Genomic DNA, 17,841 nt, shown 5'->3' with positions numbered 1-17,841 from the left:
CCCCTCTCTGGGAGGCACCTGGGGAGTTTCCAGTCCTCTACCGGTCTCAGCTACAGGAGGGAGAGTCAAGCAGAGGCCTACCCATTCCATTCCTAGCTTGGCCTGTGGCTAGCGAGTGGAAGGCCATCTGCTACAAGTCAATATTCCCCTGTACTGGGCAGCAGCAGCATAGGACAGAGTCGAGGGCCACTTCTGTATTTTCTGTATGGATCCACTACTAGAATGATCACAGATGGAGAGCGGGGTGTTCTGGAAGAGATGTGTCCGTGGTGTCGCTATGGGTCGGAAACGACTCGATGGCATAAGACAAGACTAGGCGCCGAGCACTGTACTAAGTGCTTGGGTGCATACAATATGAAAGAATTGGTAGACACATTCCCTGCTCACAATAGGTTTATTTACATATAGGTACCTGGAGCTACCGGTGGTCATTTTTTAATTGGAGCACTTGACTGTGGCTAAAGAAATATTATTGCCTGACGGACCATCCCTTCCACACTACTTTCAGGTAAAGATTGCCCCTTTACTGCTCTTCTTACCCTAAGTGCCCAATGACATTTCTTTTTTCTTTCTTTTGGTGTCATGATTCCCCAGATCTAATTCTACAGGCTAGGTGAATTTATCTTCTGATGTTGCATTCTAACTATCCACTGCTCTGCTGAGGTTCTGCTTTATTGTGTCTTTAAGGCTTTGCTTTTGTCCATGCCCTAGTTCAGTTACCACAGAGCAGTTTGTGTATGCTGTTGCTTCGAGCTATGAGCTACATTGACAGGAATCAGCTTTTCCTTGAGAGACCCTGAGAGAAGTGAACATGTTTGCCTATGATGGCTATGGGTAGCGTTTAGAACAGTGCTTGGCACATTATAGGTGTTTAACAAATACCATCATTATTATTATTATTTAGGAAGGGGTCAGATTTTTACTAAATTTAATTTTAGCTAGAAAACACGCTATGAGGATACAAAAGACATTCTGAAGCCTCCTTAGATTTCTCACTGAAGACTCCCTCACAGAATGAGGATAAAGTCTGGAATTTTCCAAATCAAAGTATTTATTGGTATGCTAATGCTTTTTTGGGGAAATAAATTATTTGAAACTTCCTTGTACTCTACAGTCTGACTTACTGTCTTCAAAATGCTTATCAAGTCAAGTCACTTAGATTGCTTCTTGGTAGCAGGAAAGAGAGATAAGAGAAAAGTTATTAAAAAAAAAGAAGAGGTGTACAAAACTATAATTTTTCTCAAATTTTCCTTTTCAAAAACTAGTTGCACATTATTCATTCATTCAATCGTATTTATTGAGTGCTTACTGTGTGCAGAGCACTGTACTAAGCACTTGGGAAGTACAAGTTGGCAGCATATAGAGATGGTCCCTACTCAACAACGGGCTCACAGTCTAAAAGGGGGAGACAGATACCAAAATAAAACATGTGGACGGGTGTCAAGTCGTCAGAACAAATAGAATTAAAGCTATAGGCACATCATTAACAAAATGAATGGAATAGTAAATATGTACAAGTAAAATAGAGTAATAAATCTGTACAAATATATATGCAAGTGCTGTGGGGAGGGGAAGGAGGTAGGGTTGGGGGGATGGGGAGGAGGAGAGGAAAAAGGGGGTTCAGTCTGGGAAGGCCTCTTGGAGGAGGTGAGCTCTCAGTAGGGCTTTGAAGGGAGGAAGAGAGCTAGCTTGGTGGATGTGTGGAGGGAGGGCATGCCAGGCCAGGGGAAGGACTGGTGCACCTTTTGGTTGTGATAACTAAAGTATTATTAGTCTTCATTCTCTTAGTATCCTTAGAAGGAATCTCTGAAGGAAATTAATACACCTTATCTGGGAGTAGAAAGGAATAGATATTTTCTGCTAATGGAAGGAAGCCTTTACCTTTTTTCCACATCTGTAATTGTCTTCATAGAAGGAAATTAAGTACACAAGGGGCTAATATTTTGCGAGTAACATTCAGAAGGTGGTACAACTCTTTTCGAATGTCACAGTAGAAAAGGCGGCACTCCACTGACTAAGAGGAGAAAATGACTAACCAGTTAGATTAAGGTGATGGAAATTCAATTCAGTTTTTCAGAACTTGATTAAAGTTGCATGGATAGGTATGCTCTTGGGTCCTATGATTGCTTGACATGTCCAAATTCAAATCATTTTCTAAATCATTTCTGGGTTCTGAAAGGCCTAAACTTGATTTAAAATCTAAAAGCTTAATGTCAACATTTATGGACTCAGCAACAGAAGCACATTAATAATAGATTAAAAAGATCCAAGTAAAATAGCTACTTCAGGCAACAGACATTTTAATAATGGAATGTTCATAGCTCGGTTTATAGAACCGTAATCCTTAGTTTATCCATTTTCCTTACATTTTATATAAGCGTATAAGCTGCTTTTTGAAATACTTCCTCAGTTCTGAAGTACCACACAAAACAGATTAACGGCACCTAGGAGTGATCTCATCCACTGTCACAAGATTTCATCAATAATGTACCAGTTTTACATTTTAGCTTGTTTTTGAATTTAAGAAAATCCTGTTCCAAGTGCCATTATGTTTTCTCATCTGAATATATTTGCCAAAAGGAAAAAAAACCCTGCAATAATTGGGAAAAAATTAAAACGTGTAGCAGCTGGAGGGTGGTTTCTCTGCACAAGAAAACTAATCCATGTAAACTGGAGGACAGTGTGAGAAACAGAATATTTCAAAACTGGGAATATATCAAGTTTTATTTAGCTTCCTCCACCTATGATGGTTCAACCTGAAAATGTGTATGTGATTTCAAAAGATAATTAGGTGCATATTTTTCAATTCAATAAATCCTGGACTTTCCATCAGACAAACTCACTATACCCCCCCACAGCTTTCTAATAAGAAGGAATGGATGCCATTTTCTGATGGGAAACTTCAGATTGAGAATCAATATTCCTTTATCTTTGTTCATTTTTAAGTTCAAAATGAAAGTCCAATCTCAAAAAAACTCTTCTTATATGCCATTTCAATTGTACAAGGTGAGAAAATGTTATTTTTAATCCAAAAAGTCATAGTCTTCCCAATTAGTACCTCTTGTATACACACCAGAGTATAATTTAGACGAGTTTTGAAATGAAAAATCTAGCCTAGAAGAAAAGAGAATGCTGTTCAGCAGTTAGCTTTTTCCAGAATTGCTCATCCCAGTTTTCCCTCCTGTTCCATCTATTGGAAAGACACAGAGAAGAGAAACGTGACAATAAAGGATGGAAGGGAGGGTGGGGTAGGATAATAGAACAGTGCTTTGCACATAGTAAGCGCTTAATAAATGCCATCATTATTATTATAATAAGAACAAAAGGGTGAGAAAGGGCAGAAGTGGAAGGGAAGAAGTAGTTTGGGAAATTAATTGCATGATCATTTCTTTCCAAATGGGGAGAGACAGCACACTAAAATAAAGATCCAGAAAGTGGGTAAGACAGAAGGGAGGATAAAAAAAAATGAAAGAGAAAGAGCAAGAGGGTGTAAAAGGGAGAGAAGGAGAGAGAAAGGGGAAAGGAACAAGAGAGGGAGAGAGAGAGAGCAAGTGAGAAAGAGGAATGGGGTGGGAGGAGAAGGGGATGGACAAAGAGAGATGGGTGAGAGGAAGGGAGAGAAGTAGCATGACTCAGTGGACAGAGCCCGAGCTTGGGAGTCAGAGATCATGGGTTCTAATCCTGCCTCCACCACTTGTCAGCTTTGGGCAAGTCACTTAATTTCTCTGTGCCTCAGTTACTTCAGCTATAAAATGGAGATTAAGACTGTGAGCCCCACAGGGGACAACCTGATAACCTTGTATCTACCCCAGCGCTTAGAACAGTGCTTGGCACATAGTAAGTGCTGAACTAATACCATTATTATCATAATTAGATTAGACCCAATAATGGAGTTTTCAGAGACCAAGGAAGAGATTGGCATAGTGACAGCCAGAGAGATCGACTGAGCGACAAACATGGAGAACTTGAGGTATGGTGAAAGGATGAAAATACCCTATTTTCCTGTTTGGTGCTCACAAGATCTACTATTACTACTACTACTAATAATAATAATGATGGCATTTATTAAGCACTTACTATGTGCAAAGCACTGTTCTAAGCACTGGGGACGTTACAAGGTGATGAGTTTGTCCCACAGGTGGCTCACAGTCTTCATCCCCATTTTACAGATGAGGTAACTGGGGCCCAGAGAAGTTAAGTGACTTGCCCATAGTCACATAGCTGACAAGTGGTGGAGGTGGGATTTGAACCCATGACCTCTGACTCCAAAGCCCAGGCTCTTTCCACTGAGCCATGTTGCTTCACATCTTCCTTTGCTTCATTCACCCTGCTCTTTCACACACATGCAGGCCCCTCTCACAAAAAAGGAAGAGAGTGGGATATTACTTGAGTTCCAAAAAATGTAAGGAATTATTGGCTATTTTCACTGGGCAATTTTTAAAGAGCACTTCATGATCTAATAAGTACAACTAGGGAGGTCCTTTGGAACATTAGGAATTTTTGTTGCAAGTGCCTTGTACTAATAAAATCTCCCCCATATGGATCGCCACTTTGAAATCCCAAAGGGCAGCTACACATATTTTCTCATCTGAATATATCAGTTAAAAGAAAGGAGGAAATAACTCTTTCAAGCCCTAAGAGACCTTTTAGTGCCCTACAAAAGTAGCACACTTATTTAGAGAAAAAGTGCATGCACCTTTCTAAAGCTTTAAAATAGGAATGCTCTAAACATTCCCTTTGGGGGCTGAATTAATGTGCTTCCCTAAGTAACTTACTAGCAGGGAGGATTATAAAACATCAAATTATTAGCATCATATTAGAAACAGCAGGGAGAAGTGGACAGAACACGGGTTTGGGAGCCAGAAGGTCATGGGTTCTAATCCCAAGTCCATCATTTGTCTGCTGTGTGGCCTTGGGTAAATCACTTCACTTCTCTGTGTGCCTCAGCTACCTCATCGGTAAAATGGGGATTGAAACTGTGAGCCCTGCATGGGACAAGGACAGTCCCTGTGTCCAACCAGATTTGCTTGTAACCACCCCAGCACTTAGGACAGTGCCTGGCACATAATAAGTGCTTAACAAATACCACGTTATCACTATCATTACCTTTACCTCTAGATATTTAGTACAACATCTTTGTTGATTCAGCTACCACTAAAAAAAAGTCAAATATTCTTTCCCCAAAAGAAAACTGATTCATTTTCAGCCTCGTTCACTACAAAAAATTGAGCAACACTCATTTTCACAAAGCAGTACAATTTATTTCACTTCATAAAATACAGCTCCCTCTGCAAAGTACATTCCTTTCCCACAATGCAGCATCAGCAGTAGCGGAATTTCTATTTCAGGTGTATTTCTCTTTCACATAAAATAGTTAAATTGACAAGCTCAGATTTTTCAACCACAGCTGTTTCCCGGTTAGCTGAATGTGAGACGAGAACCATTCTTTACAAGGGCATTTCATCTGAGCAGAGAGATGGATAACTAAGCGCTTAGTCCTGTGATTTGCACATAGTAAGCACTTAATACACGACTGAATGAATAACTTAAAAGAGTCGGGATTCCCATGGGTTCATATATGTTTCTCAACACTTGAAGACATCACCACTGAAGGTGACATTCAGCTACGAGTATATAATTGTAGCATGACCTAGTGGAAAGAGCACGGGCCTGGGAATCAGAAGTCCTGAGTTCTAATTCTGGCTTCACCACTTGTCTGCTGTGTGGCCCTGGGCAAGTCACTTCTTGTACCTACCCCAGTGCTTAGTACAGCGCCTTGCAAATAGTAAGTGCTTAACAAATACCCCAGTTATTGTGATGAAGATTCAATTCCGCCCATGAGCTCACAGAGCCTGTCCCTTATGACGTCGCATTAAATGTTAGCAACGCTTGGTGCAATCTTCACATTTGTCCCTCTTTCCCTTGACCTTTACGTGAAGCTGCTCCTCTCCTTATTTCAGTGTGACATATATCTGTGGAACTTAATCTCAATCTTCAGATGGGATGCAACTCCTTTCAAGGCTTCACTTTACTGCCTGCTTAAAATGTTGCCTCTGAGCTTCTTGCTTGCAGTTTAATTTCAGCTCACCGTACAGAAGCTGTTTGGCTGTCTTGCTGTCACTCATTCTCCCCACCACAGATGTCTTAAAGCCAGTAGAGCTTCAGTGCTAGAAAAATAATAATAATGATGATGGTATTTGTTAAGCACTTAAGAGAAGCAGCTTGGCACAGTGGAAAAGAGCAAGAGCTTTGGAGTCAGAGGTCATGGCTTCAAATCCCAGCTCCGCCAATTGTCAGCTGTGTGACTCTGGGTGAGTCACTTCACTTCTCTGTGCCTCAGTTCCCTCATCTGTAAAATGGGGATTAAGATTGTGAGCCCCCCGTGGGACAACCTGATCACCTTGTTACCTCCCCAGTGCTTAGAACAGTGCTTTGCACATAGTAAGTGCTTAATAAATGACATCATCATCATTATTATTATTATAGCAAGCGCTTAATAAATGTCATCATTATTATTATTATGTGCCAGGCATAGTACTAAGCGCTGGGGTGGATGCAAGCAAATTGAATTGGACACAGTCCCCGCCCCATGTGGGGTTCACAGTCTCAATCCCCATTTTGCAGATGAGGTAACTGAGGCACAGAGAAGTGAAACGACTTGCCCAAGGTCTCGCAGCAGACAAGTGGAGCAGCTGGGATTAGAATCCATAATCTTCCGACTTCCAGGCCCTATCAAAAGACTTGATTCTGGGAGCATTGTTGGGCGATGGCGTTCAATCAATCAATCAATCATATTTATTGAGCACTTACTATGTGCAGAGCACTGTACTAAGTGCTTGGGAAGTACAAATTGGCAACATATAGAGACAGTCCCTACCCAACATTGAGCTCACAGTCTCAATAGTCGATTCAGGAGAACTCTGGTGAGGATATTGCCAGCCACAGAGAATAATGAGTTGCACTGACAATGGCTGCATTCTGATCTTTCCTCTTTCCTTTTGAAGATGGTGGGCATCTTGGAGATCCTGAGACATCCCTTCAGTGTTCTATATACTTAAAGCCTTATTGAAAGCACATCTCCAAGAGATCTTTCCTGACTTGACTCTCATTTCCTCTTTTCCCACTCCCTTCTATGTCACCTCTGCACTTTCATTCATTCAATCGTATTTACTGAACGCTTACCGTGTGCAGAGCACTCGCACCTTTTATTCACCCCTTCCTAAGCCCCAAAACACTCATGTCTTTGTCTTGTCTTATGCCGTCAGGTTGTCTCTGAACCATAACGACCCTAAGGACACATCTCTCCCACCTCCATCTGCAATCATTCTGGTAGTGTATCCAGAGAGTTTTCTTGGTCAAAATTCAGAAGTGGTTTACCGTCGTCTCCTTCTGCGCAGTGAACTTGAGTCTCCACTCTCGACTCTTTCTCATGTTGCTGCTGCCCAGCACAGGGGAGTTTGACTTGTAGCAGAACTCCATTCCCTAGCCACCGCGTAAGCTAGGAATGGGTAGGTCTCCGCTTGACTTTCCCTCCCATAGCCAAGACGGGTAGAGTACTGGAAACTCTCCAGGTGCAACCCTGAGAGGGAAAACACTTATGTACCTATCCATAACTTATCCAGTTATATTAATGTCTCCCCCTCTAGACTTTAAGCTCGTTGTGAGCAGGTCCCGTGTCTACCAACTCTGCTAAATTGTACTCCCCCGAGCACTTAGTATAGTGCTCTGCACCCAGTAAGCGCTCAATAAATATAATTGATGGACTGATTGAGGAAGAGGATCTGTAAATGCTTATGCAGGATATCCCCTCCACACTTGTAGCTCCCAGCAGGTTTGGCATTGGGTTTGGGCGCTTTGCCATTTTTCACGGCTCTGACAACTGTGTGGTGACATCCTTAATAGCTGGAACATGTGCTGGAAATGTTCTTTCATTTGAGATGGGGGAAAGCTCATTAGTTGCCCCTCTAGCATTAATCTTAAAGTCTAACGTCACGGGATATAGTCCCCTATAGATGTGAAATTAAACCATTAAACATCAATCATACCATCTGAGTTTCCTATATTTGATAATGAATCACCTGCTAATGGAGAGGTTATAATTAGTGAAAGTACTTAAAGGACCAGGCTGAATGGAATAGGAGGTAAAGGTGCATATCGTTTAAGTCTCAAATTGCAGAGAACTCATGCTGGAATACCTCCTTTTCTCTTTGGGCTTCTATCACACTTCAGATATTGTGGAGAACTGTACAACTGTGGTCATTTTCAAACAAATAATCATTCTCTTTCAATGATTTTCATCCTCCGGCTATATGGATTTGAAAGCACAACCCTTCCCTGTTGGGGATAAAGTCAGTTAAGCCCCAAGGTGTTTGGCGAATTCCACTTGATAGTAGGTCATGGATCTGAAACTTCAAGGAGACTCACCTTCATTAATTTAAAAACATCCTTAATAGCTGGAACATGTGTCATCACATGTTGTAGAAGGCATTGTATGTGTTGAAGGGTTTCACAGCAAGATCTGCCTCACAGCAGGAGCAAGTGCATGCAGAGAAAACTGTTCTTCAGTCACAGAGTGCACCCACACCCTAGCTATTTGTCTTAGTGCTTAGTACAGTGCCTCAGCACTTAGCATAGTGCCTGCTACATAAGTGCTTAACAAAAGCTATTAAAAATAAAAATATATTTTTTTAAAAACCTAGGTGCACTATTGGCTTCAGGGAGAGTGGGCAAGGGTGTGCAGAAGCTCAGAATGAACCGTCACCACTACTGAAAAACAAGTCACACGCAATTCCTGCTGACTGTGGGATAATTCAGACTGGCAATTGATCAACTAATCAATGGTATTTATTGAGTACTTACTGTGTGGACAGAAAAGTGAAGAGAGAAGCATCGTGGTTCAGTGGAAAGAGCGCGGGCTTTGGAGTCAGAGGTCATGGGTTCAAATCCTGCCTCTGCCAACTGTGTGACTTTGGGCAAGTTACTTAATTTCTCTGTGCCTCAGTTACCTTATCTGTAAAATGGGGATTAAGACTGTGAGCACCCCATGGGGCAACCTGATCACCTTGTAACCACCCCAGCACTTAGAACAGTGTTTTGCACATAGTAAGCACTTAATAAATGCCATTAATATTACTATTAACTGTACTAAATGCTTGGGAGAATACAACAGAATTGATAGACACATTCCTTGCCCACAAGGAGCTTATGGTCTAGAGGAGAAGAGACATTAAAATAAATTACAGATATGTACCTGAGTGCTGTGGAGCTGAGGGTGGGGTGATTATCAAGTGTCTGAAGGGTGCATAAGTGACGCAGAAGGGAGAGGGAATAGGGGAGAAGAAGGCTTAATTGGGGAAGGCCTCCTGGAAAAGATGTGATGTCAATAAGGCTTGAAAACGGGCTGAGTAGTGGTCTGTCATAAGTGAATAGGGAGGGAGTTCCCTGCCAGAGGGTGGACATAGACAAGGGGTTGCCAGAGAGATAGACAAAATCGAAGTACAGTGCGTAGGTTGATATTAGAGAAGCAGCGTGGCTCAGTGCAAAGAACTGTCCTAAACTCTTGGAAGGGTACAGTATAACAATAAACACATTTCCCTTCCACAGCGACCTTATGCGGGACATGGATTGTGTCCAACTCAAATAGCTTATACATTGCTTAGTAGAAGCAGCATGGCTCAGAGGAAAGAGCCTGGGCTTGGGAGTCAGAGGTCGTGAGTTCTAATCCTGGCTCCGCCACTTGTCAGCTGTGTGACTTTGGGCAAGTCACTTCACTTAGGCCTTCCCAGACTGAGCCCCTTCCTTCCTCTCCCCCTTGTCCCCCTCTCCATCCCCCCAATCTTACCTCCTTCCCTTCCCCACAGCACTTGTATATATGTATATATGTTTGTACATATTTATTACTCTGTTTATTTATTTATTTATTTTACTTGTACATATCTATTCTATATATTTTATTTTGTTAGTATGTTTGGTTTTGTTCTCTGTCTCTCCCTTTAAGACTGTGAGCCCACTGTTGGGTAGGGACTGTCTCTATATGTTGCCAACTTGTACTTCCCAAACACTTAGTACAGTGCTCTGCACACAGTAAGCGCTCAATAAATACGATTGATTGATTCTCTGTGCCTCAGTTCCCTCATCTGTAAAATGGGGATTAAGACTGTGAGCCCCACGTGGGACAACCTGATCACCTTGTATCTCCCCAGTGCTTAGAACAGTGCTTCACACACAGTAAGCAGTTAACAAATATCATCATTATTATTATTATTATTATTAGAGTAGCGATGTGTGCGGGGTGGCTTATAGGGGGAAATCAGCAGGTAATATAGGAGGGGGCAGGGTGACCGACTGCTTTAAAGCCTATAGTAAGGATGCAGTGATGGATGAGCAACGACTGGACGTTCTAGAGGAGGGGGGAGACGTGGATAGAATTTTTTTATATAAAAATGATCTATCGAGTCAGGTAAGGCCTGGATTGCAGGGAGGAAGGAGGCAGAGAGTTCAGCAAGAAGGCTGGTGCCCTAGGCAAGGCAGGATATCTTTGCACTCAAAGAAATCCTACACAAATAGGCTTCCCAGAAAATTGGTCGCTGAATAATTAATAATAACTGTGTTATTTGTTAAGCATTTACTATGTGCCAAACTATTAAGCGCTGGCGTAGATACAAGATCATCGGGTCCCACATAGGGCTCTGAGTCTAAGCAGGAAGGGGAACAGGTACTGAATCCTCATTTTGCAGATGGGGGAACTGAAGCACCGATGGATTAAGTGACTTGCCCAAGGTCACACTGCAGACGGATGGCAGTGTCGGAGTTAGAACCCAGGGCCTCTGTCTCCCAGGCCGGCTGCGTGGCTCAGTGGCAAGAGCCCGGGCTTGGGAGTCAAAGGTCATGGGTTCTAATCCCGACTCCGCCACCTGTCAGCTGTGTGACTTTGGGCAAGTCACTTCACTTCTCTGGGCCTCAGTTACCTCATCTGTAAAATGGGGATTAAGACTGTGAGCCCCACGTGGGACAATATGATCACCTTGTATCCTTCGAGCACTTAGAACAGTGCTTTATACATAGTAAGCACTTAACAAATACCATTATTATTATTATTATTATTATTATTATTATTACTCCACTGTTTCCGATCAAGCATAGCTGTTCAGCAATACGATGAAAGTCTGAACAGACCTATGCATGTTTGAGGGCACTGATTGTTCTGGGTGGAACCAGGGACTATGAAAGATATTCCAAAAAAAATGCGCGCTCACCCAAATCTAACTCAACAGTAGATTACAACCGGTAAATTGTACAGCAGGGCTAAGCGCTTAGTATAGTGCTCTGCACACAGTAAGTGCCCAATAAATACGATTGACTGAACTGCGGTGCAAAAGCAAAGAGAAAAAAGACTTATGCGAAAAAAAATAACCACTGCATATGGGAGCAAGGAGAATCAGCATCGCCTAATGGATAAAGCACAGGCCTGAGAACCAGAAGGACCTGGGTTCTAATCCCAGCTCTGTCATTTGTCTGCTGTGTGACCTTGGGTAAGTCACTTCACTCTCTGGGCCTCAGTTATCTTATCTGTAAAAAGGGATTCTGATATTAGATGGATATCACAGCACTAGACTACCAGTTGGAAGGGTTACTCACTGAGGTCAGGACTGGATATGCCTTCTTTTGGAAGGGACCTCCCTCTCCGATATAATAATAATAATAATAATAATAATAATAATAATAATGGTATTTGTTAAGCACTTACTATGTGCGAAGCACTGTTCTAAGTGCTGGGGGGGGATACAAAGTGATCAGGTTGTCCCATGTGGGGCTCACAGACTTAATCCCCATTTTACAGATGAGGTAACTGAGGCACAGAGAAGTTAAGTGGCTTGTCCAAGGTCACACAGCTGACAAGTGGCGGAGCTGGGATTCGAATCCATGACCTCTGACTCCCAAGCCTGTGCTCTTTCCACTAAACCACGCTGCTATGATGTCTTTCAGACAATCACTAATACTGTGCCTTCCAAACCCACCCAGAGGCATAAATTTCCACCTGATGATGCTGTGAATATCCCTGAAACTAAAGCGTTTTGCTAAGGACTGTCATGAAGAAAAAGCACTGTTCCAAAGATTTAGATGAACCCATCTAAGGAATACCAACATCAGACGAATTCATTGAAAAGGGGGATTTTACGCTAGTTGTGACAGCCATACATGGAAGAAAGACATCAGGTGGCATGGGTTTGGTAAATTTTTGTTGAATGAATGTGACAAACACCAAGCAGCAAGGTGTAGTGGATAGAGCACGGGCCTAAGAGTCAGAAGGTCATGGGTTCTAATCCCGGCTCTGCCACTTGTCTTTGTGACTTTGGGCAAGTCACTTCACTTCTCTGGGTGTCAGTAATCTCATCCGTAAAATGGGGATTGAGGTTGTGAGCCCCACGTGTGACAGGGACTCTGTCCAACTCAATTCGCTTGCATCCACCTCAGCGCTTAGTACAGTGCCTGGCACAAAGTAAGCGCTTAACAAATATCATCGTCATCATTATTATTACAAACCCCATCTTTCTCCTGCCATCAGGGGAAACACATTCAGGACGCACGGACAATTTAAACCATAAGACTACACCTTAGAGCAGCAGAGGGCCCACAAAGTTGTATGGATCATGGCAGCCACACGTGGAACAGATCGCTGGGTGGACCATCGGTCTTAAGTTTTCCAAGCTCACACTCACCCTCGAATCGGTATGTCGAAAAGTGACCTCCAAATCACCAAAACAGCTGAACCCCAGAGACTGAAAACAACGGCAAAGAGCTCTATGGCAATATCACAACGGCTCTATTGAAACGAGAAAATTAATTAATTAATTAAGCTCTCATAATGTGCAGAGCATTGTACTGAGTACTTGGGAGAGTACAGTACAACAGCATTAGCGGACATGTTCCCAGCTCATAACGAGCTGATAGTCTAGGGGAAGCAGCCACAGTGAGGGTGGGAGGACTAGTCCATCAACAATAATAATAATAATAACAATAATAATGCTATTTGTGAGGCGCTATGTGCCAAGCACAGTTCTAAGCACTGGGGAGGATACAAGGTGATCAGGTTGTCACACATGGGGCTTACAGTCTTAATCCCCATTTTACAGATGAGGCAACTGAGGCACAGAGAAGTTAAGTGACTTAACCAAAGTCACACAGATGACAAGCGGCGGAGCCGGGATTAGAACCCAAGACCTCTGACTCCCAAGCCTGGGCTCTTACCACTAGGCTATGCTGCTTCTTGACCTCGGCAAGTGGGGCGGTAGAAGGTTACCAACCACAATCCCCAACATTTACAATGAATGGGCTTTTTTTGTTGTTGTTCAGCACTTACTATGTGCCCGGCTCTATACTAAGTGCTGGGGTAGATACAAGCTCATCAAATTGGACACAGTCCACGACCCACGTGGGGCTCACAGCCTTAATCCCCATTTTACAGATGAAAGAACTGAGGCACAGAGAAGCGAAGTGGCTTGTCCAAGTTCACACGGCGGACAAGTCGGGGAGCCAGCATCAGAACCCAGGTTCTCCTGTCTCCCAAGCCCGGCAGCAGTCAAGACATTGGGTAAGGGCAAGAGAAGTCACCAAGATTGGTTGAATGCCAATACCTCAGAAATATAGATCCCACTGGCTTAAAAACCTATCCTGCTCTAATAATAATAATAATAATAATAATAATTATTATTATTATTATTATTATTATGATATTTGTTAAGCACTTACTATGTGCCAAGCACTGTTCTAAGCACTGAGGTAGATACAACGTAGTCAGGTTGTCCCACAAGGGGCTCACAGTCTTAATCCCCATTTAACTGATGAGATAACTGAGGCCCAGAGGAGTGAAGTGACCTGCCCAAGATCATACAGCAGACTAGTGGTGGAGCCAGGATTAGAACCCATGACCTTCTGACCTCCAGGCTCTTGTTTTATCCACTACGCCTTTTGACATCTGAAACACAAGAGAGAAGGGGGGCTTTCAGACATCTTCAGCATGTTAAGGGACACATGCAACAGTTGCTGGGATGCCAAAAGGGAAGAGATCTGTTGATTGCCACGAAATGAAAAACTTCACCACACTGTTATAAACTTTATATGGTTTTATCCATGCCACGGCGGCACCTCTGAAGAGTGAAGGTGGCTCCGTTCTTATCACAGATAAGGAGGACAATATTCCTCCTTATAATATTATAATATAATATATTATATTATATATTATAATATATTATATTATATATATAATATATTATATATTATAATATAATATATTATATTATGTTATAATATAATATATTATAATATTATAATATAATATATTATATTATATATTATATTATAATATAATATTCAGAGCTAGCAAGAATATTTCACTGTTCTCAACATGCCTCCTACAATGTCTTCAAACTCAAATGTCTTTAACTATAAAAAGGGCCGGATGGGAGTCTGAATTCACACTTCGGAAAATTTTCCAAAATATTATCTGGAGGAATATTGTAATCTGATAACACAATTAAGAACTAGCACAACAACAATCAAAAATGAAAAAGAATTGTTGAATTGCAATTGCTTAGTGTTTTCAGGTTTATTTTAATCACTATATTTTAACACACCAGAAATGAAGCAAATCTAACTGTAAATGTCAGGACCCTTATTAAATTTCCTACAACTGTGAATTAAAAACGTCTTATTTAATATAAAAGATTTCTTTTATGGAGAATGTATTATGACAAATTCTGGTGATTTGTTTCTGCAAATAAATAAGAGAAAGGATAACACAAAAGCATTTCTCAGATTTTGAACTTTGTTAAAATAAGTAGTTTTCTACATATTTGTGAGTCTCTACTCATGAGACTGCCTGAGTCAAAACATCAAAAAAAATGTGTCTTCTGTGATGACATAAATTTCTGAGATTCTCCCATGGCATTTAGATTTATGGAAAAGTTGGAATATGTTCTTTCATTTGAGTTGGGGGAAAGCTCATTAGTTGCCCCTCTAGCATTAATGTTAAATTCTAACGTCATGGGATATAGTCTCCTATAGATGTGAAATTAAACAGTTAAACATCAATCATACCATCTGAGTTTCCTATATTTGATAATGAATCACCTGCTAATGGAGAGGTTATAATTAGTGAAAGTACTTAAAGGACCAGGCTGAATGGAATAGGAGGTAAAAGTGCATATCTTTTAAGTCTCAAATTGCAGAGAACTCATGCTGGAATACCTCCTTTTCCCTTTGGGCTTCTATCACACTTCAGATATTGTGGATAACTGTGCAACTGTGGTCATTTTCAAACAAACAATCATTCTCTTTCAGTGATTTTCATCCTCCAGCTATATGGATTTGAAAGCACAACCCTTCCCTGTTGGGGATAAAGTCAGTTAAGCCCCAAGGTGTTTGGCGAATTCCACTTGATAGTAGGTCATGGATCTGAAACTTCAAGGAGACTCACCTTCACTAATTTAAAAACATAGCTCCAGGACAAGAACTTCAGGAAATTATAAAGATCAAGTTTCTAGCTAGTACAATAAAATTTATTTGTCTTTATGATGTACACGTTGGAACATGGAAGTAACAAACACTGACAAGATGGTCAAATGCAACTCAGGAAAACAACTGGTCCCAGTTCAGTCCCATAAAATCTCATTCTATTTGGAACTGAGTTTCTACTTGCTTATGTTAATAGCCTGCAGTCCCTAGAGGGTCTATGCACAGTTCAGAATAAACTGTCATTTTGCTTCTGTATTATCAGGCACACAGGGCTCACCAATTTCCAAAAAAAAACCCTGAACGACAAAGAAAATGCCCTTAGATGACCATATCGTCATATTCTCTAAAAGGATGAATCTGATCAGCTGTACTGAAATGTGATGCACTTCAGCTCCTGGACACAAAAATGGGACAGAAAATGAAACAAGATCAGCATTTTAAGAGTTCTACAGGTTTCTTTTTTCTTTAGGATTCACCACAGACTTATCTGAACAGTCTTTCCAATATTTTCTTTGGTTTTCAAATTATAATCTATTTGACCTTAATATCCATAGCTCAAGGTGTACCAAACATTTGAAAACTAAAAAAGCAGAACACACAAGTGGGGAGAAAGAAAAAAAAAGCCATTTGGCCAAAAAATTCAAATGGTAAAAGCAGAGTTATCACTTGAGTATAAAAAGTATCTGGCAGTTTGCCAGGAAGAATCACACTAGTGCAGCTTGAATTATTGCTTGTCTTGTATGGTACAAATTTAAGAAAAGGGTTCAGGAGTGACTGAGTCACCTTTTCCAATTTTCAGGTTAATTTAATAGTATCAGCTGTTAATCTTCACCCAAACAATCCCAATATTCCCCTTAAAACAACAAACATTGGTATAAATAAATAAATTTCACTTCAGGGGATATAATAAATAGACCATTACATTGGAGGAAAGCAGATTGTAAAATAAAGCCCTGTAATGTTGCACAATTAAGAAAGGCTTTGGATCTCTAAGGAGCCATAAATACGACTTTCACTGTACAACACGTACAAATTATTGCTTCTAGGGAGCTGGTGAGCTCAAAAAGGAATATTTTAAAGATATATTGCTCTTTTAATTCAAAGCTAAGAGTGCAGTATCTGCACTGGAGACTTTAAAAGCATTCCACTGTACCTGTAGAATGGGTACTTCACACTGGGTTTCACTTTTACCCAAATATGAAGCACAAAATGTGGAGAACAGATTTTAGGAATTAAAAGCAAAGTAATAAAATTTCTTCAATACGTAATGGTTTACTGGTGTCCGAACTTAACATACTGCGTGAGCGGAATGAACTTAAAAGTTTTGTTGCCTTCGTTTCTTCGCATCCATTGCGTCCAGAATTGGTTGTCTTTTTGCAGTGTATCTTTGCCGAAGCTCTTCGATTTCTCTTTCCATCATAGGGTCCAATGCTTTTAATCTCATCTGCAGCTCTTCTAAACTTAGATTTTTCAGCTGGAGACAGAGAAATTAAAAATCTTTGAATGAATACCTCCAATAATGTACAAATGTTAATATTTTAGAGTCTACTTTGAAATACCATTCGGCAGCCCAAAGGTTATGTGGCCCAGAAACTAACCATGCTAGGAAAATAAAATAAAAAGCAGCAACAAGAAAAAATAAACCCTTCAAGCAGCCCGCAAACTGCATTTTAAAAATCAGAGCTTGAGTTAGTGGTATCTTAGATGGGCAGGAAAGGGCATTTTTTTTAAATCTTTATACCCTTTTCATCCTATACACAACTTCTATTCTCCCAGCCCTACAACACTTATGTACATATCTCTAATTTATTTATTTATATTAATGCCTGTCTCCCCTTATAGTCTGCAAGCTAGTTGTGGGCATGGAAAGTGTCTGCTTACTGTTATATTGCCGTTTCCCAAGCGCTTAGTACAGTAGTCTACACACAGTAAGGGCTCAATAACTACGACTGAATGAATGAATGAATTCTTGTCTCTCCTCAATTGGGGCATTCCCAAATCAGGGCTACAGGGAGCCCTGGTGAAGTTTGGGATTTGAAGGAATGTCAAAGGTGGATGGAAGTGCCCAAATAGGGCAGGGATTTCTGAACTGTGGAGAGAAATGGTACCGAGGGGAGAAGGGGAGGGAGCTTAAACCAGTCACAGATGGAAGAAGGGACAGAAGAGACCCTGGGAATCAGGAGAAAAGAATGGATCCGATAGTCACTGTTGGAGACAGAAAATGGTGGGGCATAGGGAAGGCATTTCTTGTGACTGACAGGATTGGGCGAAGGCAGGCAGGGGTGAAAGAAAACCTGAGTTTCAGCACAGGGGAAGGAGTAGAAGTTC

The 17,841-nt window shown here is 41.2% G+C and overlaps 1 protein-coding gene and 1 non-coding gene across 3 annotated transcripts in view; one reads left to right on the top strand and one right to left on the bottom strand.

Annotated features, from left to right (window-relative positions):
• Positions 1-138, top strand: LOC119927429. The gene has a single exon (XR_005450432.1). It is a non-coding gene; the product is annotated as a small nucleolar RNA SNORA7 (small nucleolar RNA).
• Positions 139-15,535: 15,397 nt separating this feature from the next.
• STK3 (serine/threonine kinase 3) overlaps positions 15,536-17,841 on the bottom strand; it is a 363,087-nt gene continuing 360,781 nt past the window's right edge. For both annotated transcript variants that reach the window (XM_038745400.1, XM_038745401.1), the window contains one exon: positions 15,536-16,987. In XM_038745400.1, coding sequence (XP_038601328.1) covers positions 16,829-16,987 — 159 coding nt within the window. In that variant the 3' untranslated portion in view covers positions 15,536-16,828. The remainder of the gene's footprint in view (positions 16,988-17,841) is intronic.

Source organism: Tachyglossus aculeatus, chromosome 4, assembly GCF_015852505.1.
Source record: "Tachyglossus aculeatus isolate mTacAcu1 chromosome 4, mTacAcu1.pri, whole genome shotgun sequence".
Classification (NCBI taxonomy): Eukaryota; Metazoa; Chordata; class Mammalia; order Monotremata; family Tachyglossidae; genus Tachyglossus; species Tachyglossus aculeatus.
Note: the sequence above shows the minus strand (reverse complement) of the source record. Positions and strands in the feature narration are given on the sequence as shown.